This window comes from Theropithecus gelada, chromosome 12, assembly GCF_003255815.1.
Source record: "Theropithecus gelada isolate Dixy chromosome 12, Tgel_1.0, whole genome shotgun sequence".
Classification (NCBI taxonomy): Eukaryota; Metazoa; Chordata; class Mammalia; order Primates; family Cercopithecidae; genus Theropithecus; species Theropithecus gelada.
In genome coordinates, this window is record NC_037680.1 from 82441412 (window position 1) to 82468672 (window position 27261).

The window sequence follows — 27261 nt, forward strand, 5'->3', positions numbered from 1 at the left end:
ACCACCAAACCTCTGTGTTTTGTAAGCACCATATTATCTCTTGCCACGCTCTTCTTCAGAGAATATTCTCTGCTGGGTTCTTATCTTGGATTTATGTCTCCCTTGCATTTTTTTCCTCCTTCTTCCTCGGTTTTCAGTATTCTTACCTCCTATTTTCTTTTTAATCTCTCTCTCGTTTCCTTTCCTTTTCCTCCCCTTCCATCCTTCATCACTGAGAGTGTGCTCAGCAGGAAACACTGTGTTTAAGGCGCTCTCCTGAATGTGTAATAACTTCTACTCTGGCACTAAGGCCCTTCAGCAGCTGAACTCAAAAAAGTCATCATAAAGACAAAATAGCTTTTACCCAGCAAGACTCTTAATAATCCCATTTCCCTCTGGGTCTTCATAAAGAAGTCATGATCTAATCCAGAAAAAAAGGAGGGGCTGGGAGTAACAAAAGAGAAGCTCTCAGTAGCACAGAGTGCACAAGTCTGCCGGCCAGCTGAGTGCACGTGGCCGTGGTACCCTGCTCCCACCTCCACAAATCCTGTGATTACCAGTGACCAGGTTCTGGAGAGTCTTTCAGCAGAGAAGATAATGGGAATTGCAAATTACTGGTCTGAATGCTAATAATAATTGTTTGGATAAAGGGGAAAAAATAAAACAGATGTGCCCCAAAGGCATTTTAGGGGCTAGAGAAAGGAAAATGAGGAGGGGTTGAGTAGAGAGAGGTGGGTTGAAACCAAGCACAAGAAAATCCAATACCAACAAATGGCTTAGTGATGAAGTAATAGTCAGCATCTTCCTGGTGGTACAGATAACCAATATTTAAAGTTGCCTTTGGAAGTGTGGAAGTTGGAGTGAAGGGAACAAAACCCCTGAGATAAATTAATTTTACTAGTATTAAAATTAAAATGGCCGAGCATGGTGGCTCATGCCTGTAATCCCAGCACTTGGGGAGGATGAGGTGGGCAGATCACCTGAGGTCAGAGGTTTGAGACCAACCTGGCCAACATGGCAAGACCCCATCTCTACTAAAATACACACACACACACACACACACACACACACACACACAATAGCTGGGTATGGCGGTGGGTGCCTGTAATCCTAGCTACTTGGGAGGCTAAGGCAGGACAATCGCTTGAACCCAGGAGACAGAGTTTGCAGGGAGCCGAGATTGTGCCACTGCACTCTAGCCTAGGCGACAGAGTGAGACTCCATCTCAAAAATAAAATAAAATAAAATAAAATAAGAATGTGCTTTGAACTTTATCAGTATTGTCTGCATTAGGGTGTTCTAGGAGACACAGTTCACACGAACTCTACCTTGACCTACTTGTGACTAGTTATTATTATTTCAAACAAGTTATTCAAACTCTCAATTCACCACTAAGAAACATTTGCACTTAATAACAGCGGGGGGTGGAGAAGGAAGAGCAGTAGCTGTGGCCGCAGAATAATTTCTGATAGAACTCTCTGAGTCTGTCCTATCTACTGAGACTTTTGATGTTCCTTTGGTCACTTCTTAATTGATTAATTCAACGAATCTCGATGAGTCTGGCTTTTGGGAAAGGCTCTGCTTTGATCCTGTGAGGCCTGCCACAGATGGGTCAGCAAGGAGTCATGACTTCAAGCTGCTGGTGGCTCAGTAGAATGGATAAGGCCCTCCGGAACTCTCACACATCTCAGAAGATGCTAAAGAGCTTCAGCCTCTCAGATGCACAGAGGAGAAAGATCACTCCCAGTATGGGAGAAGAGAAAGGGCAGAGGCAGCCTGGAGCGAGAGGGTAGGCAGGATTTAGAGCAGGAAAGGGCATACCAGGGGAAGGGGAAGGTGTGAGTAGAGAAATGGATGTTGGGTTTGTTTGGGGAACACTCAGAAGCTGCAGTTTAGAATGTATGGTGGGAAATAATTGCAAATAAGATTAGAAATAATAGCTTGGGCTCAATTCAAGGCCCAAATTGCTAGGCAAAGAGGTTTGGGTTTCACTTGCTAACCAATGGGGAGCCATTGATGTTTCAACATAAGCTTCAGTTAATCAAAATAAATGAAGAAAATATTATATTACCTTTTTTTCTCCTTTGGTTTTTGGAGAGACCTCAAAATTATTCTTCTGTTTCCTTCCCCAAATGTCTGCTAAAATGGTCAGGAATTGTAATCCCAGATCTCTCATCAATGGCATCAAAATTGCATTTGCAATGAGGGCTGGAAAACAGCAGACATAAATACAAACTAATGACATTATATCGGCTGCCCTATTGGAATTGCATTTGTTTATGATATAAGATGACAAATAACAAGGTTACCACAGGTGGCATGACTCGAGGTCAGAAGAGGTAATCGCATCAAACTTACATTTCACCGATGAAATGAGGCTTCATTTTTAGAATCTAGATTGAGGGGAGAGATGTTCAAAAGGCCCCATTTCCATACCCAATTTCCAGTTCTCTCCTAAGTGAATTCATTGGAGGTGTTTTAAGAGAGGGAAATTTGCTTCATTCTTTATTCATTTCCAAACTCATATGCTGGCTTCCTCTCCTGCTCTCTGCTTCCCTCTCTCCTTCCCTCCTAGATGGCCCTTTTATTCAGATTTTGAACTTTATCATTGCAAAAGTTCAGAAGGATTTCCATTTGCTGTGCCTTCAGGATGCATCATTCACTGCCACCAGTCTCCATAAATTGAGTAGATTGCATCCCTTCCCAGTTGCCTTAGGAAGTGGTCAAACAGCCACATTCCTGGGCTGATGGATTGGCTCATTTCTTCCCAGCTTAAGCCAAGATACAGATTTTATGAGACTGTCTTGTGACAGGCTGAAGTTGCTTTGAATAAAACAAAATCCAGCCTCAGCTCACAGAAATAATTCTTAAAACGCAGCTTATCCCGGGTTGGTGAGCAAAATTTGGTTAAAACCCTGAGCCAACGACTTAGATGATCTGGGTGAGGGATTTGAAGAAACTGCTTTTGGTTTTTCTTTTCATGCATCACTGTTGTTGACATGCTCACACACAGAACTGTGTATCCATAATATTTATAAATATGCAGCCACAGACTCAGTTACAAAAAGAAACTCGTGTCAGTAGACCTGACGTGATTAAAGGAGACATTTGAACTCCCCATAATGCAAGACAGACGTGTTTTCTGAAGAATCCTGGGGTTTTGTTTCAGGCTTACCAAGCAGATAGAACAGGGGTAGCACCTTGAATAAATGTCTTATTGTCTAGGAGGGTAGAGAATCTTTTGAATTTTTGGCTCAATCTATGGGTTATAGGATCTTTTCCCTACCTCATTATATGGGCTTTGGATTTTAGCACTGGAACTGACATTTAGAATCACCCCTCTCATTCTATAGATGAGAAAACAAAGGCTCAGAGTTGTCTACTAACTTACCCAAGGTCACACAGCTTGCTAGTGGTGAGACTAGACTTGATTACTAGACTTTTAGATCCTGCTCCAATGCTATTTCTAATAAACTTCCTGGTGGAGTAAGTGGCAAAGTGACAACCTCCTTTCTTTTTAAGTAGAAGAAAGAGTTTCTTCTTTGCTTTGCTACCAATAATTAAATGAAAACAATGCTGTGGAAATAGGGACAAGGTGGGATTATGCTGTGGATAAGAAATAAATTATAAAGTAAATAAAGAGTATTATTTTCAGAGGAAATGAGACTGATTGCTTTTCTCCCATAAGTGCCCTCAGCCCTCAGGTATACATAGGAAATAGATGTCTCCTAGTCATCTGCTCTTTCTCTTTTCCATAGCATTCTAAAGTAACAGGGAATCAGAGGCCCCATTTAGGGGGTTTCAAACCATGTTCCGGGAAGCCTCACTGGGCTTGCAGAGAAGCCCTTCTGAGCTGAGAGCAGGAACTAGGCGGCCTGGACACTACACTGCTTCTGGCTACCTCCCTCCCAGCATCCAAGAAGAGGTCCCTTTTATTTTCTTTGTACATTAGAGGTCTAGGTAGAGTTTTGTTCAAGAAAAAAAAAAAAGTACTTAAAAAAAACAGATAAATTTGAAAGCTACACACCTAATTCAGTCCATTCATTGAATTACAGTTTGTGAAGCTGAGCCCCAGAAAGGTCAAATTGAGTGAGTTAAGAGCTGGGTGCCATCTCCCATCTTTCTGCTAATGTCGATCCCTCCCTCTCCTGGTAACCCAGTCCCATTACCCCAGACTCACCTTTTACAACAACTGGGCCCTCTAATCCCACATCCAGCCAATGGCCAATTTTCCTGGTTTTGCCAACGACTTTCTCCTTCAGTTCAACTAAAGTGAGGGATCTGATTGGTCTTTTACCAAGCTGTCGTGAAGTAAGCCATAGTAATCGGATTATTTAGAAAGTTCTCACTACAGTCAGGCTTCCGTATTTAGCAAATATTATTGTCAAGTTCAGGTTATACAGTGTTCCTTTAAAACAATGCCAACTAAATTTTTCTAGAAGGCAGACCAGATTTTTAAAAGATCTTCTTTTCCCATTCTTAATACTTCTTAAAAATTAAATATCTGCAAGGAAAGTGATTGGATTCTGCAGGAAGGTGAGTTCCTAAGTGAAGGGATACAACATCCCTTTGCCTTTCCAGGGCTATGTTACCCCTAGGCAGCAGCAGATGGTACTTAGGCTACCAGTGAAACAACAATACTTAAGAAGGAGAAAAAGAGCAGACAGAGTTTAAAGCAATCTGATACTTTACATTTCAAAATAAAAAAAACACCTAAGTAATCATTATAGGAGGAAAATCAGAACTTGGTGACCTCAGAACTTAGTGTTCTCTTTATTTCCAATTACAGCTGGAGCTGTCACTTTATTCCTTTCATCCTTGGGCCTTTCTCAGACCTGACCTGGCTCATCCCGCAGGCTTCCCTCCCAGATGTGGGAGAAAATGCTCTGAACAGTCCAAGCCTGGGTTTTGCTATCTCTCTTTGGGTGATGAATTTGCCCCAGGTGAAAGGTATTCACGAAATAGTTGCAGAATGAAGTCTTTTGTCAACTCACCGAACAGGCTCAGTAGCTCAAACAGGGTCAATTTCCCTCTGTATATGGAGATTGGCCTTAAGGGTTTTGCCCTTGAGTTCAACTCTCCTTTGGCTTAACTTGACTCCTCTGAAACAGGACGGCAACCATGTATAAAGTTCATTGTGGAACACAATAAAGACCTACAAAGTAATGGATGGTATAGCTCTTCAGAAAAAATTCTAGTTAATTTCTATTGGGACATGTTTGTATTTAAGAAATGATGTGTCCCCAACCCTAGAAAGGAAAGATCGGTTATCAAGAGGAGATATAGAATGATTGTGTTTTCTTTACAATTTTTACTGATAAATTTCAAGAATTCTGTTCTCTCCAAGAAAAATAAAAACAGAAATTCTAGTATTTATCTTTGTGGATATATGTTTGTGCAAATGATGTGTGATATTTTATGAGAAGGTGTGAACGTGTGTATAGGACTAAAGTGTGAATTACTGATATGTATATGTACTTGAAGTATGTTCAATATCTATGTGTGTGTTTCTGAGTGTGAATGCAAGCCAAACAAGAATGTGAATTTATAAATTTGTGAGTACTGAAAAGGTTAACCACACACAACTGAAGCAGACGTTCTAATGAGTTCTCTGATACTTCAATAAGTGCCTTGATTTTCTTCAGGTAAAGAAAGGACAGAAAAAAAGAAATGGATGACTCCCTTTTCTTTTGGTTTAACAGCAGACAGTGCAGACTATAAGCTATGGTATATATGTAGTTTGCTTTTTTTTTTGGTAGTAGAGAAATGATTGCTTCTACTGTAGATGAGAAATGAAACTTTCCTGTGAAAAAGTTTCCTATCTTTATTGCTGATCTGTGTGCCTGTTCTAATTACTAAAAGCTTAAACGTGGGGTGTGGGGAATTGAGGGAGAAAAGTTCCTCTTTCAAGAGTAATTGGAGAGAAGTAGAGGAAGAGATGGGGAAAGGAGGGAGAGAGTGTGGGTGGGGAGAGTGGAGAGTATGTGGAAACCATAACAGTTACTAAACAGGAGCTCAGCTCAGGTTTCCTCTGATGAATTCCAAGGCAAAAAAGTGTGGTTTGGGGTGAGTTGGTGGCAGGGCTGCAGTTTTCTGCAAAATAGCTGGCAAAGGAACTGGACCTGGTAGAAAATTCCCTCTGCTAGTTGAGTAAGAGCAGCTGGTGATCTATGTCCTCACACCTCTGCCTTCTCAGAGGGTCACTCCGCCCTATTTCATATGCATAAGCCAGGATCAGTGGGCCTCAATGGGCTGGCTAGATGACACTGGGTTCCCAGCATGGGTGAGTGGTGTGGGCACCTGGAAAGCCCGTGGGTATTGGCTGCAGAGGAACTGGGCCTCATGGCTGGCCTCCTGTGGTCTGGGTGGGAGGGATGAGCTCATTGTCCTCATGGTTGGGGTGGGTGCAGGGTCATTAGGTAAGAAGATGATGTGCTGTGTACCAGCCTGAGGAAATGGCTGCTTTTGTTTTCCACCCAGTAGGAAATGGACCAGAATCCATTCGATTCTGGGCAGTTCAACACGGCACAGTTTGAGCTGTGGAGGCTTGATGCCAAAAAGGCTACTTGTGTGGATTTGTGTCCCAACCACCCGTGTGCAGCGTGCCCATCTTTTATGCATTTAAAGCCTGTCAGGCCGGTAGTCTAAAGCAGAGGTCTGGGAGATAGTAATGCCAACAGACATGGGGAATAGTAAAGTGCACCTGTAGAGTTAAAAAATGCATGACCTGTTCCCTCAAAGAGTGAACACAGGAGAAAGACCCATCCTGGAGGGCGGCTGCTGAGTCGTAATACATAATTCACAGGCCCATGCTGCTCCATGCAGATGGCGATATTAAATCGTGATTGATGCTAAGAGACACACACGTCTCAGGAAGGTCTCTGAGAGGCTTCTGAATATTTCTGTGTCTCATGTGCCTTCCCAGCTTCTGTTCTACTGTGGTATTTAAGTAAAACTCCCTATTTCCCAAGAATCCCTGCTGGGGATTGCAGAACTTTACTCCTGAATAGATGAGATTCCTCAAATGTCATCACCCACCTTTGGAGCCTTTGAAGGTGGCTTCCTTCCCTCCTGGGCCACATGAAGCTGTTTGCCTCCAGCCAGGCACTGCGGGTACAGGGAGCCAGCTCTTCCTTCCAATGGCCAGTTATGACTGGACAAAGCAGCAGCACACTCTGGTGGTGGTGACCAGGCAGGAGGGATAGTGGGCAGACAGCGCAGAAGAAACAGATGTTCATTCAACACAAAGCACCTTTGTCGAAATTCCAAGGCTGGAGCCAGTAGATTCTCTAATACAGATTTTTCCATTCGGTGTATAATGAAATAATAAATCAAATTTGTGGTATATGTGGAATTAAATGTTTGGGGGTTTTGCATTTTTTTTTCTTGAAAAAAAAGGGGGCTGCAATCACCCTCCAGGGCCTGTTCTGGCCCAAAGCTGAGAGTGCTTCCTCTGCACCACATGTAATTGTTACCAGGCTCGCTTGTGGGTCGGCACCACAAAACCACCATTGTCAGTTCCCGGAGCCCTGACTGCTGGCCGCCTGGGTTGGGCTGGGAGACACCGAATAAAATGAAGGATTTATGAGATAAAGATAGAGATGGGAGGTTGAATGAGGAGAGGAAGATGGGCCAAGGAGGGGAGGCAGGAAAGGCAGGGAGGCATGTTGAGTTTGCAGTCCTCTTGTTTTTTCAATCGCAGACCATGTAATTGAGAATATTTATGGCCATGTTCTGGAATACTTTCATCTGTGTGTGTGTGTGTAGTCGGGTGGGTAGGGGGAGGGATGAGCTGGAATAATCTCTTCCACCGAATGAGTCAGTAGGTTAGTCCTCTGGACTGCCATAAAAGGTCTGTAAAATAGTTTTAATCAGACACTGGTACAGAAGAGAAGGAGGGAGTGTTGGGGGAAGAAAGCTGTAACATATTTGAAGTTCTTTGGGTTGTTGATTTCTCTTTCAGACCCACCGTGTGGAGGTCGTTTGAATTCCAAAGATGCTGGCTATATCACCTCTCCCGGTTACCCCCAGGACTACCCCTCCCACCAGAACTGCGAGTGGATTGTTTACGCCCCCGAACCCAACCAGAAGATTGTCCTCAACTTCAACCCTCACTTTGAAATCGAGAAGCACGACTGCAAGTAAGCACTGTCCTGTCCCACTGTGTATCCATCCACGAGATGCACATGCTCCGCCCCCCACTCCTGCTCTTGTCACTTCTGTCACCCCTCACCCCAAGACCTGCTGCTAACCAGTGGTGGATCCTGGCCTCAGAGGAAAACCTCAAGGGGCATTCCCTTTCCAGGGAAATAAAGGTGTGGCTGATCCCACAATATGGTGGAAAGAGGCTTCTTGAGTGAAAAGTAGAGAATATTAACCTACCTCCAAAGGCTGGTAGTGGAGGAGAATTTCCATGTGGTGGCAGGGGCTGGACTACAAAACTCCACCTCTTGAATTTGGGTTACCTTCCTCTTGGAGATCTCCCCATTTCCACGGCTGCTACATGTATAAACCCCACCCGCTTCCTTAATAAGATAGTAGCTGTATCCCCAAGCGGAGACTTCCCCTGCATCCAGCCACGCAGGATCAGCCTGTTACTTTATATAGTGGTAACTGGTTTCCTTATAGAAAAATAAAAAGAGTAAAAAAAAAAAAAAAAAAATCTAAGTAGTTCTAAGATTCATATTGGTTCTTGATACCTGTGTTACACAAGTTAGAGTCTCAAAGTGAGTGTTACGGATTTATTTAACAAACACTGTTCTAATTGCTAATGCAAATATTAATCCATGTACTTCGCACAGTGGGCCCTGGGAAGTTAGTGCCATTATGATCTCCATTTTGCACAAGAGAGAAAACTGAAGCACAGAGAGGTTAGGTCAGTCACCCAAGGTGACTCAGCTGGTCTTACAACATTGATTCTGCCACCCTGGAAATGTGTGGCTTAGGAAATCCCAAGTGGACATTTAGACACTTGTGAGTACTTTAGAAATGCCATGTTAACACTGAGGTCCCTAAAAGTTAAGGTTGGGAAGCAGGCAGCATGTCTAGAATGCAGATGTGCTTTGCACTGTTTACTGAGCTCCATCTTAAAGTCTTTCCTCATTGGAACTAAAGTGAGAGTTTTTGTGCAGAAAAGAATGTGCCAACAGTCATATTCTGCCCCAAATGAGCGCCTACAGCATGCTGTTACTCTGATAAGTGTGCAGTGCTCCCATGTGATTAATACATTGTCTAAGTATTCCTTGCTATTAAGCAAGGAATTGCAAATACTGAAAAATTAATAAAGGGGCCAGCTGGCGGCACAGGTACCAAGGAGAAGGCAAAACTCCTACAGGCCAGGTCTGGGCCAGCACTTCCTCATGGAGGAAACAAGGCCCCTCTTTAACTAGTGCCAGACTGTGAGGCTCAGTGAATTGATGTCATTATTATCCTCCTAGGACTACTTTGCACCTACATAATGGTTTTCTCCTAACAAGAGGTAGTCTTTGTTGAAAACCAAAGGGTTTCCCGGATGGATGCCTCATGTGACGAAGAGTCATAAGATGAAGTTTCTAATCCCAGATCCACTCTTGACTCAACAGATGACATAGGGAAACTCATCAGTTCCTCTTTGTCTAAGTTACATGAGTACCCTGCATACATTTGCTCAGCATCCCAAGGCTTCTGATTCCCTGACAGTGAACTTTATCAAGCATTTCTGTTATAAGAGCTTCTTTATAAGGTGTTTTGGGCTTTAATTCCTCCGGCTGGACTGCAGAAGGTTGGCACAAACGGAAGCATAATGTACGGAGACAGCCTGGGTCTGAGCTCAGAGAAATTTGACTAAGCACCTCTCTCGACTAAGGGCCAAATTCTTATGCCAGCAAATCTCCCAGTGAACTTGCCAAGAGGTCATCCTATGTATATTCATAGTGGCAGAGGGAGAAAGCATGGCTCTTGGAAGGAAAAACTTAGGAGCTAGTAAGCATGGCTTAAAACGTGTTGGGAAGGATGAAAGGCCAGAAAAACATGCTCCTGTCCTGCTTTGGGCTGCGGGGTACCCCTTCCATGGACAGGACTCAGTCCCAGAGCCTCTGACAAGGGAAAGAAGAAGGCGTTACCCCTTGCTGGAGGTGGAGTAGGGGATTTATAGGGTTATCTTCTGGCTTATCATCCTTGCTAAATCACTTCCTGTTTTTCTCCCCATTCCGTGACCTCATGTGTCTGGTTTGAACCTAAAAAGTGAAGGAGGTCAGAAAAAAAATTTTTCTGGGGTCTGTTCTCCCAGGGCCAAACTGTCGGAGAGGCTCTGTTGGGATTAAGCCTCATCCACTTAACCTTGTCATTAATTCTCTGTTCCTCCCCAACTCCCCATTTCTCTCTTTCTCTCTCATTAATTTTTGTATTTAGAAAGACACATCTGGTTTTCTCAGCCTCTCACTCTTCAAGGTATTTTTGACACTTCCCCTGGCCATTTGCATTTGCAATAAATGGGCTTCCCCTCCCCACTGCCTTGTTTTACTTTCTTGTGAAAGGAACAATTAATCTAATTGAAGTCCTGGAAGTTCTGTTGCGTTCCGGCTCTCCCTCTCTCTTCCATACTGCATTTTCATTCCAAGGGAGCTCCTGGGTTTGGAAAGCACTCACTATCCAAGGAAATTAGCCTGCTTTCTCCTTTTATTTTGGGTGCATGCTTCAAATTGGATTTGGCTCGACAGGCCCATAAAGTCGATACTTCCCAAAAGAAAACTGCCTGGACTGGTCTTCCAATCACAGGGTACAGCAGCAATACCCCAGCAAAAAGGGGAACTGAGCAAGAAAGTCAGGAGGAGCAGCCAGCTCAGCTGTGGAGACAGAGCAGTGGTCAGCACGCCCAACCTCGTGTTTGCCCAGGTTCTTCCTGTGAGCAGGGTTAACTGCAAAGATTGCCCCGAGGCCTGGAAACAGGGCCCTGATATGAAAGAATTTATCCTGGGCTGTGGCCCCTGAGCCCTTGGCTCCCTGTATACCTTGAAATCTACATCCCAAAGGTTGAGACGGTTGCTGAGTAAACCCCAGATAGACCTTTTCCCCTAACCGTTGCTTATTAACTATGTTCCATCGAAGCTTGCTGTCTGCTTGGAAAATTTCACTCACAAGCCACAGCTTTGCCTGACTCAGTGCAATCCAAGGCCACCATCTCTGGTGAATTTCCCTTGACTCCTCCCTCCAGTCACTTGCAGAAATGCAAATCCTGGGCACCCACAGGCTGTTTTGGGGCCTGTATAGAAGTTGTGGGCGGAAACCAGAGGCCACTGTGGCACAGCTGGACTCCTGAGGCCAAAGGACAAATGGGCGAGACTACGGGCCGTCTGGGCAAACAGAGAGAAGCCACTTTATTCCCTGTGGAATGGAGGATGCTAGGATGTTGCTGCTCCGGCAGACAGAGGCTTTTCGCTTGAGTCATCAGCCAACAGACTGAATGTTATGGTTTTAGAAACCCATACACAAAGTTGAGTGGTTTTTTCCATTTCTAAAATTTAAAATGTATGTATTTTTAAAACACCCACCTGCATATAATACACAGCTTGTTCAGGAGTTCTCAAACAGCCCCAGCACCCACCCCATCCCAGAGGCTCAACCAAATAAAACCCAAACTAAGAGGCTGGGTCCTTTAAGCATTGGTAATTTCTACCTGTAATCTCAGCACTTTGGAAGGCCGAGGCAGGCAGGTCACCTGAGGTCAGGAGTTCAAGACCAGCCTGGTCAACATGGTGAAACCCCATCTCTACTAAAAATGCAAAAAACATTAGCCAGGCTTGGTGGTGCACACCTATAATCCCAGCTACTCTGGAGGCTGAGACAGGAGAATCACTTGAACTGGGAGGCAGAGGCTGCAGTGAGCTGAGATTGCGCCACTGCACTCCGGCCTGGGCGAAAGAGTGAGACTCTGTCTCATTTAAAAAAAAAAAAAAAAAATGGTAATTTCTAGATGGATATCTTGATGGGTCTCAGAAAGTGCAAAACCTAGCAAGAAATGAAAGAACATTTCTTAGGCTAAAAAGCTCTCAAGGAAGTCTACATAAATGATTTTATGTGCTATGTTCAGCACAGCAATATCTCATTTACCACGTATCATTGAATAATGACATTCCGTTTAGGTGAATTGTCCAGATACTGAAATATCCATCTTTAAAGTTCTTTAAAAAGAACCTTAGAGTTCCAAGAGTTCTTTTTTTAAAGGATTTCTGATCAAGAACATTGTAAATCATGTGCTGCACTTCCCTGTCTTTTTAAAACCTACATTGAGAGGAGTCAACTTTTTCTCAATGTTCGGGCTTCTAATTCTAAGCTTCACTTTTGTGACAGCAGCCAGGTATTGCCATATTTGGAACAGGCAGATTAAGATTTGAATTTTATTGACCTTTCAAACTTCCCAGGCCTGAGTTTCCTCATCTGCAAAGCTGTCGTAATAATAAATATTTTGCAAGATTGCTCTGCCTTTTTATGTAGATGCTCAATAAATTAGCAACTGTGTTAGCATCATTGGACTTTATCAGGGGACAGTGTGGGACGATTTTCTATCAATCCTCCTGCTTTCACACATCCTGTTACGAGTATGCCTGTCTCCTATAGCCTTCCCCTTCTGACTTGTTTTTGCGTTTTTATTGGGTTATCAATTTTGCTTCAGGAGCCCTTGCTGTCTCTTGGGAAGTTTGGGTTCTGGGACCTAAGCTTTGCCCAAGCCAGTGCAATCCCAAGGCCAGCATTTCCAGCTGGCTTCGGCCAGCCAAGCTTGCAGCAGAGTTAGGACTGGGGAGGGATCCCAAAGTGACAAAGCGTAAGAGCAACAGAGGATGGAGTTCTCAACATCAGTATAGCTGCTCACAATCTTTTCTTCTAAACTCCCCCACACCCTCATATTCTGCATATTTAAGGTTTTGGATATTTGCCTCTAAGTGTCCTAGATAAACAGGGCGCTCTTGTGTTTATTTACAGCCAGAGGGGCCCTCTATATCTTAGAAGATGTGTCTGTTTCTCCCAAAGTAAGAGATGATATCTTAGAAAGGTAGCACTTTCCCAGTTGATAACCTGATCATAGTAAACAGAGGGATCAGACCAGACCTCAGTTATCTGGCCCCTCCCCACTCAGCCAGCAGTGTTTCCCTGTGCTCAGTAAATAACCTCCATTCCCTGCAAATAACCAAGCATAGTCTTACATCTGTGTGAGCCCCCTGGGTTCCCAGGGCTCCGGCCCTCCTCCCCTCCCTCCACAGTGTCCAGCTGCAAGCTCCCATCTTCCTCCCCTGAGTTTCCTTGCTTCCTGCAGTTCTGTCTTATCAGCCCCTCCTCTGAACTCCCAGAGCACTTGATGTTGCCTCAGTCACTTACTTTTTGTTCATATGTGGTCATCTTGAGTTCTCAGCATGTAAATTCTACAAGGGCACAAAGCCCTTCATGTCTAAACTCCCATGGCACCTAGTCTAAGAGGGTGCTAGGCAGGTGTGTGCAAGTGATTTAGTGATATTTTTACATTGGAAATGCCAGGCAATCGGTCAGCATGAGCTGAATCTGTGTTGGAAGACAGATCGATCTGTTTTCCCTATTTGTCCATCTGGGAATATAACATAATCTTAGGGGGTAGGACACAGGCCAAGAACGTCACTAACTGATTTGGGACATGAGTCTCTCACCAACAAAATGGTAATAGACCATTCATTCATTCATCAGGAAATAGTTATTAAACACCTACTATGTGCTAAGTGGTAGTATTGGGAATACAGTGATGAATAAATCATATTTTTTTCCCTAAAGTTGCTGTTACTCTTTCATTTACAGATTAGGAAACTTGGGCTCAAAGAAGTTAAGCAACTGGCCCAAGGTTCCACTCCCATAAGTGGCAGAGAAGGGTTTTGAAGCCAGATACCCTAGTTTTCAATCTCTGCTTTACTCTTGTGCTCTCTGCCTCCCCCGCATCATGCGTTTGGCCGGGGACATGATATGGACCTGTTATGTGGGCCCACAGCATCCAGGTCCAGCCTAGGCTGGGAAGATCAAGGAAGGCTCCCTGGAGGAGGTGATGCCTATACGAATTCTAAAGAAGTTGGCCAGGCAGCAGGGAGTGTGTTTGGCTGGTGTCACAGGCAGACAGCAGAATGCTCAAAGACAAGGAGGGATGGTTTGATGCCTTCAGGAACCAAAATAATTGAACATTCCTGAACCCAATTTCTTAACCAGTGACATTGTAAGGGTAGAGTAAAAGGGGCTGTCCTTGTGACTTGCTGACACAAACCTTTTTCCCAGTGAAGAGGTGCCTGAGCAATACTATTTAATTGTATTTCCTGGCCAGACAACTTCCACCATCTCCTTAGGAGACAGGGTGGTCAGGAAGCAGGAAAGACTGAGATTATGGGGACTCTCTGCTGTCCCCACCTTCCCTGTCCATTGTAGAGTCTCTGCAGCCTCATACCCTATGTTCAAGTGGAATGCCTGAAAGTGGGGTTTGACCTGGGAAAGTCCAGGTAACACTTCAGATTAAGCTCCTCTTGTCAATTTCCTGCTACACAAGACTTTCTGAATCCAAGTCTCTTTCCTATGAATAGAGGGCGGGAGGCCAGATTGCCCAGTTGGAGGTGTGGCTTTAGCTGGTGTCCGTTGAAGTCTAAAAAGCCAACAAAGCATAGCGAGAATTCTGTGTGGTTCAAGAGGGTGCCTTGTGCTTGTTGAGGAGAGGCTGTTGGCTTGATCACTCACGACATTATTACTGACATTATTATTTACTGCCTGCCCAACCACAGAACTATTCTGATTCCCCTAAGGAACCAGTGAGCAGTAATACTTTTCTGTATTGCAACAATCCTCCTAATGACAGAAACAGATCCACCTCCAGGTACGTGGTGGACGAATGGGAGCAGCTGGCTGTGGCCCCGACACTTACCAACCTTGACCAGAGGTTCCGCCCAGCAACTCCACCTCGCCCATGGATCAGGGGGAAAAACAACTGACAGACTGTTCTCCTCCTCTTACCAAGGTTAAAAAGCAGCTGGAATTACTTTGGGCAGTTTGTTTTCGAAAATGAGCGTTGCAGTTGTAACCGTCTCAATGCAAGCCTCACTGTGGATGCCCTTCTTAATGATGTGCTTTATCTTCTGACTGAGAAAATCACTTGAGATTTTATCATGCACAATCCCACTTGTTCTGCCTCTCCACCCTGGCACCTTCTCCGAACCCAGAGATCCCAGAGGGCCAGCATCTCACCCCATGTAACTCCGTGTAATTCTCCCATCTAATTACACCGGCTGAGAGTCTGTCTTAAGAAATTCAGTGGGAGCTCCAGGTGTGGAGGGGATAAAGAAGAGATGGAACTATACCAAGTAAAAACATAAGATTTTTCTAAAAAAGGATTTGTGTATTTTCCTGGAGTCATGAGTCCTATAGAAAAAGAAATTTATATTATTTTTGTTTCGTCCTTTTTAGTGGCAAGGGGATTTAAGCCTTTGGATTAAGAGAAACTCTAAAGATAATTTAATTCCATTCTTATACTTCTGCCTGGATAAATCATTCCAGAAAAAAAAAAAAAAAGATATCAGCTGCCCTTGTCTTTCCTTCCAGAAAAGAGCTTCTGTAATCGTCCTTCATTATGGGACCTCGTGCCTCACAACTCATCTCAGTTGATTGCAGAGTAGATGGTTGTATTTAATTTACATAATCAAAATTTTTTTCCTAGAAGGAGAATCCCTGAAAAATGTTAGCTGGGTCAAAATAAAATTTTCTAAAAAGAAGGAAAAGGAAAAGGAAAAGGAGAAAGAAGTGTGAGTTGGGCTTAGGTATGGGAGGGCAACAGAAATGCATGACTTTTTTTATGCCTTTTTTCAAGCTTTGTAGCCAAGCATCCTGCAGTCTCTAATATTTTTCTACTTTTTCCCACTGGGACTCAACTGTATGTTTGTGGGTCATGTGAAGGAACTCTCAGAATTAGACAACAATAGCAAACATTTATTGAACTCTTGCCAGACATCAGGTCCTACCCTAAGAGCTTTCTATGTTTAACCTCCACAGCTGGTACTGGTAATGCTATTATCCCATTTAACAGATGGAGATACTGAGGCCCTGAGCGATCACACAGATAATAATCGTGGGGCTGGATTTGAAGCCAGTCAGCCCAAAGCTGCCTTTGTATACCTGTGTCAATCTGCTTGAAGCTGTCATCTGCTGTCCCAGTGCTTAGGTATTTGGGGCCTCTCTGATTTCTTTAGATATCCTTGACAAGCCTTTTCTTTTCCTTTTCCATTTTTATTCCTTTTCTTTGCCTCTTCCTGCCATGCAGTCACCTCCGGATGCCAGCAGGGCAGTCAAGGAGAGAGATCTCTTTCTTTGTCTTTAAATACAAGCCAGAGGCTTCTCAGTCCATCGTTTCTTTTTGCCTCCCTGTCATCAACCTCCTACTCCCCCAATCCCCCCGCAGCCTCGCTCACCATCCCCTTCAAATTCCCTGCCATCCTCACCACCACCTTCACTCTCCATCTGGAGTCCAAAGATGTGAGGGCCAGTAATAGAGTGTCAGCGGAAGTAATTGATTCCTCACACCGAGAGAATTCGCCTGCCTTTAGTGTCAATGGAGCTGAACCAGAGTCTTGGAGGGTGAGCGAGACATGTAAACAGTCCATGGCCGAGCTGTCAGGACGAAGCCAGACACACTGGAGAGTGAGTGAGGGGGCAAATGGTGGAACAAATAATTGTTTTATTGGAAAGGAAAGGAGTAAATAATATTTCAGCCCAGAAATTGGCAGTTTGAAAGAGATGGTTGAGAGCTTGGAGCAGAAGGATTCGTGATGCAGGTTTTAATGGAAGAGATGTTCTTTGTCTCAAAGTAGGAGGTTTCATCCCCACCCGATCCCCCCTCCCATTATCATCATTATTATCATTAAAATAATTACTGTAACAATTACAGTTGATGAGACCTCAGGTTTATAGAGCACCTTTCATCTAAAAGTTCAAAGCGATTTATCTATGTGTCATCTTTTGAGAGTGGTAGGAGGGTAAGAAAGTATTATTTTGGGGGGTCATCTGCTGGGAAACTGAGGTCCAAGCAGATACAGGATTTAGTTTAAGCTTCAGAGCACGCTGCTGGGTTAAATGTTGGGGTATTGAGTTATCTTCTGGGGGCCTTTTCTGCTGTACTCTTCCCTGCCTGGGCCTTTATCCACATGTGGCTCTTGAAGCTCATCCCTGGCACTGATGCCTCCTCCCACGCTGCCAGGGCCCCCACTGGTCGCTACAATATTGTGGCCAACCAGCCAGAAGCTCTGTGTGCAAAACAAACAGCCCACTTATGGCTGTGCGATGAATAAAGATCCTTCAAGGTCTGACTCACACTGCTCCCATCCTGCTCAGAGACTTCCTGTAATCTGGTTCCCTTTCTTATAGAAGCCCATGTCCTTTCTAAACATCTTTCTTCATGGTCTTATGAGGCTCTAGCCGGCAGCACCCCACATTCCTAAATGCTTGCTTCCTCCACCCCCAACAAACCCCAACCTGTTCTCTCCGAATGGAAAGGGCATTTCTGGGATGGGGAGAGAAGGTGAGTGTTTTAACATGCCTCACGTGGCCCAGGCTGCCTGTGCAGCATGACGCTTCAGAATGCAGCTGTCGAGAGCATAGTCACAAGCGGAAGCAGTTCCAGCTGACTGGCCCCTGAGTGCTAGATTCAGGATCTCTGCCCTGGCGTGGCAGCAGCCCCTTCCTGCCTGGACATTAGTGCAGGCCCATCATTTCCACACCATGGTGCTTTTTGCACAGTAGTGACAAGTTTGCCCCTGGAGCCAGGAGAAGCTCCAAGCTCTGTAACCTGAAGCTCCAAGTAAATGAACTCTAAAAGGGGTCCCATCACACCTGTCACCTACTCCCAGACTGTCCCCTACTTGGATTTCTGCATGGCACATTTTTCAGATGAGTTTTGCATCTTCCAAGTTTTGTTAGGGAGGCTGGATGCCAGCAAAGGGGAATAGAAAAATGATATGGAGCCTATATCCCTGGAAAAACAAAAAGGACTTTTTTGTTGCTGTGAGGGATTCCCTGGTGCCCGGCACACTTCCGTTCACAGCAGGCTCCCGTTTTTCGGACAGATGGGGAAGTTATGATTTGCCCTCACAAGTGGATCCCCCGGGAGCTAGAATCAGTGTGAACACCTATGCCGGAGGGAACGGTTCACTCTGCCGAGTAAAGAGGCGCTGCCAGCACACCAGGCGCCCCGGACGCTGTGCTCTGATTGCCCTTCGGTGGTCACCCGTGCAGGCAGCCCCACCAGGCACAAAAGCATGATCCCCATTCCCTTTTGTCAAATGAGGCAAACTGAGGCATGCAAGCGTGATTGACCCAGGCCAGCATAGGAATATTCAGCAAGTCCTGGCCAGGCTGGGATTCACCTTGACTGCTGCCACTGCCACTGAGAAAAACAACTGGAAAGAAATTGTGGACTACTCTTCTTTGCACTCTGGTATCATTCCAGAATGCTAGCAAGGGGCCCTGTAAGTTGACTGCAGAGGGTGAGGATTTTATAGACACAGAGCAGACCAATGAAAGACCCGACACTCATGCTGAAAGCAGCCTGCCCCAAAGCCTTAAACTTCACATTGGCACCGGTTGCCTGGAAAACCATTCCTTACACAAGCAAACATGTTTCATCCAAGTGGCCTCCAGTGTGTGTGCTGGTCCAGAAGCAGAGCAGACCCGTGACCACACGGCCTCAGGAATGTGCCTTGCTGGCCAGCCAGGTCAGCGAGGGAAATGGTATTCACCCAAAGGACCAGGGCAGAAGTGCGGGAGGCTTTGTTGTGTGCCCTCAATTCTCTGAGAGTTCATCTTCCGAGAGACTTATCAGAGGCGCTGTCTGGAGCGGCCTCCTTCCTCACGCCGGGAGGCGTTCTTGGCAGCCTGCTCCATGAGGAACAATGAGATTGGCGGGGCCCTCACCATCATCGCAGGGCCTCTGTGGAAAAATAGCCAGCGATTATAAATAGATGTTATTCGTCGTTTCCATTTTCTTGCCTTCAAGGTTTTTTGGAATAATTCCTTCAGTTTGTTTTGGGTTATTCTCTCCATGTACTTCCTTTGGTGGGTGGTCAGACTTCCTCCCTTCTGAAGAGCTGTGGTGACCCTGGTTGTGAGGGGATTGTGGATAAGAAGCTCAAAATATCAGACATTTCTGGTGGGAAGAAATGAAGGAAGAAAATGCAACTGCAAACAGCCACTATTAAAAAGGCACTGGGTACCGATGCAGATACACAAACAGATAGAGTTTGGGAACTGTTTGAGCCCTTGGCATTAAATAGCAAATAAGAATAACAGCAGCAATAACAACAAATGGCTATTCATTGAGCACGTACTGTGTGCCATGCACCGTGCTGACCCATTGATATGCATTAACTCAGCAGCCTCTCGGGAGCTTGAGTACCTTGCTATCTAACACAGCAGATGGAGGACGGGTGGTTTCAAACACAGCCTGGGCTCAGAAACACAAGTTTGACATAAAATCTTGAAAACTCAAGTGTCTGCAACACTGTTGATGGATTTGTGCAGGGGGATGATTTTTTAGAAACCCAGCCCCAAGAAGGGGGGTATCGAGACTGCCTCTAACTGTGCTTTTCGTTTCATCTTCTCCCGTCTGGCTCCCGAGGTGTCATGTGTGTGTAACTCTTCTCTTCTCCACATCCACCATCCTGTTTTGTTTTATGCTGATAATAATGAAAATAGCCAGGGGCTCTCAGACACTTCCTAAGGCATCTGGCACTGTGCTGGGCCTGCATGTACCTTCGCAATCCTGCCACCATCCCCAAAGGTGGAGACTGTTATTATGTCCATTTTGTAGATGATGAAACTGAAACTCAGAGAGGTTAAATACCTTGTCTGTAATCACACCATGAGCAAGTGCCAGAAAGTAGCTGTGTCTGTCCACAAAGCCCACGTGCTACACTTCCCAGGTTACACAACACCCTCTTAGGTATGTTTCAGTTAACAGCAATTTAACGTTTCTTTTGTCACAGACTTTTTCCCTAGAAAAATGTGCCTACTCACAAACACAAAATTTCAGCAAACAGCATCAGAGCTTCCCCAACCCACTTATACTTATGTGTAGGCCCTAGTAGAAATCCACGCATTTAAGAATATGTGCTCTAGATGATAACTTAAGAGCTTATAAATATACGGGATGCTGCTTTCTCACTCCATGGGCCATATGTTCACATATGGATATATATGTGCTTATAAAAATACCACACTTACAAAAATTAATATGTTATCCCATCTGAACTCTTGCAAGCTAGATTTCTGCTGGGTGAGTCTCGAAATCATGGATTCCAAATCTGCTCACTTTTCCTGTTGGCGATGTGTCTTTTAATTTTGGTAAGTCCTTCAGCCTTATTTAAACAGAACAACTCAAAAGAGCAAGATTCTGTTAAGTCTCTTACATACCTTACGCCCATTTTGTGGAAACCTAACTGAGGCCATAAGGATTCTTTACACCCGATACCTGCTAATGCTATTGTGCTATGGCAATCTGGTATTTTCATTGCCCTCAGATCTTCATCCCACAAGACAAAGGGAGGAAGGGGAGGTCTCTGTGCCCTGGAGTTTGACTACTTGGGTTCAAAGCCTCCCTCTGACCTTTCTTCCTCATGTAACCTTGGGCGGGTCACTTAACCTCTCTGAGCCTCAATGTCTGCAACTGCAAATGGATGGTAATTGTAACAGGGCCTGGTTTGGATGAAATGAGGATTAAATGAAATAATATCTGAATCAACGGCCTGGCCCATAGTAAATGCTCAATAAAATGTGATATAACAGCTTTTTAGTAAATGGGTGGTACAGATGCAAGGCAGAAATTCAAGGAAATGAAATTTACTTAAAAAAATCTGACCTGACAGTGAGCTGACTTCTCCATAAAGGCTAGGTGACTGTACTGAGCCCAAGGAGCAGGTGGCGTGGCTTCAGGTCTGAACAGACCGGAGACCTTAGCACTGTGCAGACCTGCCTTGCAGCCTTTTTAGGCATCATGCAGCTTCTTTGTTGGGAAGTTGTGTGTGACAGTGCTGTTTTTTTCCTCCTAATTTCCTCACAGGTTTTAATGTAAGGATTAATAAGACAGTGTTTGTAGATGTCTTTGAGCCTCCTGGAAGAAAGGCACTCCAGGAGGTGATAAATTCTCTGGCCTGGATAATCTACTCATGAAATATGGAACTTTGAAAGTGTGAGAAAAATCTCAAATCACTTTGACAGCATTTTAATTATAGTTGATTTGTTTGCCGCTAATAGTGAAAATGCTGTCAGCATGATTTGCGATGTTTCTTCCACTCAAAATGTTATATTTCATGTTTTTGAGTCACAAGGCAACATTTTGGTTTTCAGATACAACCAGAATAGCTCAGTAAATGTGTTGGGGCACAAAGACAGAGAGTATAAAATGGATCAAACTCCACGGAAAGCATCATCGTAGCATGCGCTCTTCTTAACATGGAACACCAGCCTCAAGTCCCTTATTCATTGACATTTATTTACTCAACAAAAAGTGAATGAGACCTCCTACATGCCAGGCACCAAGCAAGTGTCGTAAATTCAGCAATGAAGAGGCAAGGTCCTTGCCTTCATGGTGCTTATTGTCTAGGGCACGAGACAGATCATAAACAAATAAGCATATTGACAAGACCTTTTCGGATTATGATCATAGCAATGAAAGAAGTAAGAGGATGGTGAGCTAGAGAATAAGGACATGCCATCTGAAACAGGGTGGCGACAGCAGGTTTCTCTGAGGAGATAACATTTGTACTTAAGCCTGAAGGAGGTGCAACAACCAGCCCTGGAAGACACCAGTGAGGAGTACTGCAGGCAGAGGAAAGAGCGCTTGCAAAGGCCCTGGGGTTGGAAAGAGCTCACCATATAAAAAATGTCGTCAACATCTTATGATCTTATGATGAGCAGTGTGAAAGGAGGTCTTGCTTGGTTGGCAAAGGTTATGATGTCAGGACTTGGGCAGAGATGTTCTGATACGTAGACCCAAAAGAAGGGGCAGAGTCTTCTTCCTCGGAAGACCTAAGTACTCTATCTTCGATACAGTAATCCCCTTCCAAGTGGTTCTGTGTGGCATCCCTAAAGCTGGATTCTGACAAGGGCCAGACATTTCGGTGTCCTGAAGGAAGGACCTCAGCTTGGTGAGTCTTCCAGCACAGGCTCTGTTGACTAACCCAGACTTTGGTGCCCTGCTGGGAAGTGTCAAGCATGGAGACAGTTATGGAAACTAGAAAGCCCTTTTTCATGTTTGCCTAGCGATGAGAGGAAGAGATGAGATTGTTGCTTTTTCATATCTCTCCCGTGGACTCTTAAAATTAACTTCACTGTCAAAATTTCCCATGGCCCAAATGTAGGTTTGGGGAGAGAAATGTAAGACTTTGAAGTTGAGAAAGAAAGTAGAGAAAGCATTCTCTAGACAAATGTTCACCATGCAGACGTCAGAATCTGTGAGGAGACAAGTAAAAAGGCACTCGGGGAACCATTTTAGAGAGAAAAGAAAGAACTGGGAATAGAGATGGCTACTTCAGCTCAGGAAAAAAATAAATAAAACAATACAAGGTAGTGTTAAAGCTTTGAAAGGAATTTTTCATTTAGGAGAGATTATGAATAATGAAATGCAAACACTCTAGTTAATATGTCCGTTAGCTGGCTTATGTTGCCTTCTGCAAAATGAGTGATACGTTCTAAGAGGAGCGGCTTTTCAAGTTATCCTACTTGACTATCGTTGGGGTGAGCTCTGAGTCTATACCCCAGATTCCTTTACTAAACACTGGATATTAGACACTAGATGCAAAGCCATATTTATTCCAAAGCCAGAAACTTCCTAAGCCTCTGCCTAACTCTTCACAAATGAACCTGACAACACTGAAATTTCTAAGGAGATTTACTCCAACCGTAGCAAATCCCTCATAATAAAAAATTTCCCCAAATGAGTCAGTCACACAGGAGGTAAATGAGACATTCTGCATGAAGTCAGCATGTCATTTGGAGTGTGCCCTTTATATAAAAGTCCCAGCCAGAAGACCATGTGGTTACATGGGGCTTGTCCACAGGGCAGAACCAGAACACTGGAAGTTGCGGGGATTTCAGTTGCCGAATTAACTCTGTGTCACTTCCCCTCAAGCAAACCTTATAGAAAAATCTAGTTTTTCTAAGAAGTTCAAGTAAGCCTTGTTGATTATTTGCTTCACAAAAGGATTCACCAGAGGGGTCCTTTAACTAACAAGCTCAGAGAAAAACTTTATAGTATGACTGAATTTTATGAAACTTTTTCAAAAATGCATCCCTTCTCTATATGCGTGTGTAGATGCATATGGATGTATTTGTTGCAGGCAGCATTACACGAAGGGATTTGGGGTGGTCTATATCCGTTGAGTAAATTGAGGCAAGCTTGTAACAGTGGCATTTGTTGGGCAGCCCTGCTTCATTGCTGATTCTGTTAATCCCCTAAATGACTCCATGGGTGATTAGGCAACCAGATAAAACCCTCTCACTTCTGATGAACAAGCCAGTGGGATGTCAGGGCCTCTCTCTGTCCTTCCTAGAGAAATTGGCAACACAAAGACTGGAACTATCTGGCGATCCTTTAAAAAAAGTTTAAAAAATTATTTATTGAATGTGGGTCATGTCCTAGGCACTGTTCTAAGTGTCCCAACCTACTGTGTCTCATTTATTCCTCACTCCAGTTCTGTGACATGGATGATGATGGTGATGATGATGAACTTACTTCTACATCTGCTAAATCATGAGAGCTGCATTCTTTTACAAAGAAGAAAGTAAAAATTACCCATCATCCCACCACCCATGTCTCTCGCCATTGTTAGTATTTTAGTAGTCTTTCAGACTTCCTCTGTATGTTTATGTAAGGAAATGTATGTCTACCTTTTAAAACATACTTTTAAAAAATCTCCTTTTAAAAAAGTTAACAGTATAGCATGAACATTTTTCCATTAAAAAAAAAATTCTAGACCTGCAGATTATTGATTGTAGCAGCAGAGTATTCCATTTTATAAATATCCCAAAAGGATTCACCCTCCCTCTACGGTTGGGCTTTGAAACTATTTATGAGCAAAATATCCTCCCACTTTTTATATTTTTTCAAAATACATACACAAAGATGCATATGCAACTTTGCACAATTGTCTGATTATTTTCTTAGGAAAAATTTCTAGCAGTAGGATTGCTGGATTAAAGGCTATGTACATATTAACTTTTGTCACATTTCACCAAAATGCCTTCCAGAATGTTTGAACAGATTTCCATTCCCGCTGATACTGAACCTCTGCTTATTTGTTCCATCTCTTAAAACAAGGTCCTTCTGCTCTGTGGCTCAGCCTCCTCGCCTCTGAAATGGGTGTGAGAATACAACAAATCACAGTTCACATTTACTTAGCACACACTGAGTGCCAGACTATGGGCTAACACTTCATATTGATTGGATCTTGCCATTTAAGTCTCACATCAACCCCAGGAGAAGATTGTAATATCCCTACTTTACTCTTTTTCTCCCCATTTCTGAGGCTCAGAAAGGTTCAGTAACTTGCCTGAGGTCACCCAGCTAAAAAGTAGCCAAGCTCGGGTGCAAGCCCAGCGCTGTCTGCTTCTGGGATTGGGACTCTTGCACTCTGGGCCCTGCATTTCTTAGTCCAGATGAGTTGTCTGATTCATGAGCATGGGTGGCAGAGCCCCTCGACCTTTGTGCACATTGCCAGGGCATCGCCATTGCTCACAGGAATGTGTCTGTCCAGCAGTGCTTGCCTTAGTGTGAAAGTAGCAAGGAGGGGTTTTCTGGAAGGTTTGGGAGTTCCCCTGAGAACAAACGAAGCATCTTTTTACTTTTGTTTTGGAAATGAGGAAGCATGTTTTCAAAGTCAGCACCATCTCCCACACTGAAACCACAGACTTAAACAGATTCCCCCAAACTCACGGCCTTCTCAATCTGTGACCATCTCTCCATTTCTTCCTGGGGGGTGAAACTGCCGTTTTGACTTCTCCAGACTCTAAGGAGCTCAGCAGTTCTTTTTTGACTGTGGGAGTCCAGCCCTGTGGGGTCTAAGAATGAATTAATGCTGGTCCACTCCTGCTTAGACTTCCTTTACAGGTCTATTATTTGAAAGTGGCTGAGTAACATAGCTCCTGGGGGCTAAAGTGAGGCCTCAGGCCTCCCCAGCTCACACCAGCCACTCCTGCAGGCAGCCGGCAACCCCAGATCCTTGTATGTGACAGGAACCATGGGCAGGCACATCCCAGAGAAGGGTGCATTCCCAGCCCTCTCTTTACCCGCAAGGAAGAGATGTCTTAAATGTTGCTTTAACAGGTTGATGCAAAATAAATAAACAGAAAGGGAAGGAGAGGGAGATGGATGGTTTTCAGTAAAGAATGGTGCAGCGGCCAGCAGTTGGAAGGGAGCTGGTGGGCAGGAAGTTTCCCACCTAAGCAGTTGTGACAAGAGTATTAACTGGGAGCCCAGAAGGCAAGCACAAACGCAGCACAGTGAGGACTGCCAGAGCACATACCGGGGCTGGAAAATGTGTGTCTGTCAAGATAAAATGGTGCATTATGTTTGCACCTTCCCATGAACTGAGCCAAGAGTGTCTTTGAGGTGCCTTCTTCCCAGCCCTGGCCAGTTTGACTCTGCTTCAAATGAGCACAGGCCTCTGCTTCAGGAGGGCAGCCTGCCCCGCCTCTCACTGAGGCTAATAGTTGTGTGCACGTAGCTGGTGGGCCCCTGGAGACTCACCCCTGCTTTTGGAGAAAGGTTTTTATTGCCTTATCTAATATGAGGCTGATTCCTTTTAAGAACACATGTTGACTAGACACTGCTGATGTGAACCTCGCAGAGTCATCTTAGGGAGGGCGGTGGCTCAGGGTGGGGAGTCTTTGTCACTAACAATTAAAGAAGGGATGGCCCAGGGGAAAATTGAAACAGGGGGCTGGAGGGAGATGGGAAAATAAGCAAATGTCTCTGAAACATCCCCCGTGTGTCTGGCACAGTGCCTAGCCCCTTACTTCTATATTTTTTCATTCCATCTTCTCCCCAGCCTTTTGGAGTGGATATATTTATCCTCATCTTACAGATGAAGAAATTGATGCTCAAAGGGGTTCAGCAGCTTGCAATGTCACAGAGCTAAGAAGGAGAGACTAAGATTCTGAGACATCATAAAGGAAATAAAAATGGTGCTATTGAAGGAAGAAAAAAATGTGTTTTGTGATATTTGATAGAATGATGCTCCTGCTCTTACGTGGGCAAGAGATAAGGCCTTCCAGCCATGTGTTGATTCACTCTGTGGCTTTCACAAAGCACAACGACTTGCAGTATCTCTGTTTGCCAGTCTGTACAAACAGACATAAGTGCCCTTCGCTTATCCATCTGAAACACCTGAACGTCTCTAAATGAATAGAGAGACATGAGTGGGAGCGACACAGCGGTCCTTCTCATGTCCTTCGAGTGATCTTTTCTTGTCTGTGCCATCCCCACCCAGGTATGACTTCATTGAGATTCGGGATGGGGACAGTGAATCCGCAGACCTCCTGGGCAAACACTGTGGGAACATCGCCCCGCCCACCATCATCTCCTCGGGCTCCATGCTCTACATCAAGTTCACCTCCGACTACGCCCGGCAGGGGGCAGGTTTCTCTCTGCGCTACGAGATCTTCAAGACAGGTCAGTGTGGTCACACGTAGGGGCGGGGAGATGGGCGTTTTAGAGAAGGAGGGACAGCACCCAGTGGGCTGAGGCACTGGGTAAGAGTGACAGTGTCATCCAGCTTGAGCACGGTGAGCGGTTCAAGGTGAACCCAGAGACATGCCGAGAAGAAGAGCCGGCTCAGGTTATCCACTAGCTTAAGGGGGCAGACTGCAGAATGCGGGGGCAAAGCAGCCATTGTTTGTGGTATTAGACAAATAGAAAAACACTTCTTGAAAGAATCTGATTTTTGTATGCTTTTTAAAATCAAAATAGTCTTCATGGGAAAAAGCAAAACTCTGATGACTTTCTCACGATTACTTCATGGTCTAATGTCTTTATTTGGAACTACATGGGACTGAGGACATAATCTTTTCATTGTTTGGAGTCTCTATAAAGATCTTGCCATGACCTCCCAAATGGGGTCACACCATAGCTTTTAAATTAAAATAAGGCTTAAAGCAGGCCACCCCATTTCTCCAAGCCGAAGCCATCCCTTGGTAGGCCATGTTACCACCTCTGTCCATTGAACCCCTACTCTCTAAATGCCAATGAACTTGACTCCCTGAAAAGCAATC

The 27261-nt window shown here is 44.5% G+C and overlaps 1 protein-coding gene across 5 annotated transcripts in view; it reads left to right on the plus strand.

The window, feature by feature from the left end:
* NRP2 (neuropilin 2) overlaps positions 1-27261 on the plus strand; it is a 115355-nt gene that overhangs the window by 7138 nt on the left and 80956 nt on the right. For all 5 annotated transcript variants that reach the window (XM_025404391.1, XM_025404392.1, XM_025404393.1 and 2 more), the window contains exons 2-3: positions 7943-8120; positions 26481-26662. In XM_025404391.1, coding sequence (XP_025260176.1) covers positions 7943-8120; positions 26481-26662 — 360 coding nt within the window. The remainder of the gene's footprint in view (positions 1-7942; positions 8121-26480; positions 26663-27261) is intronic.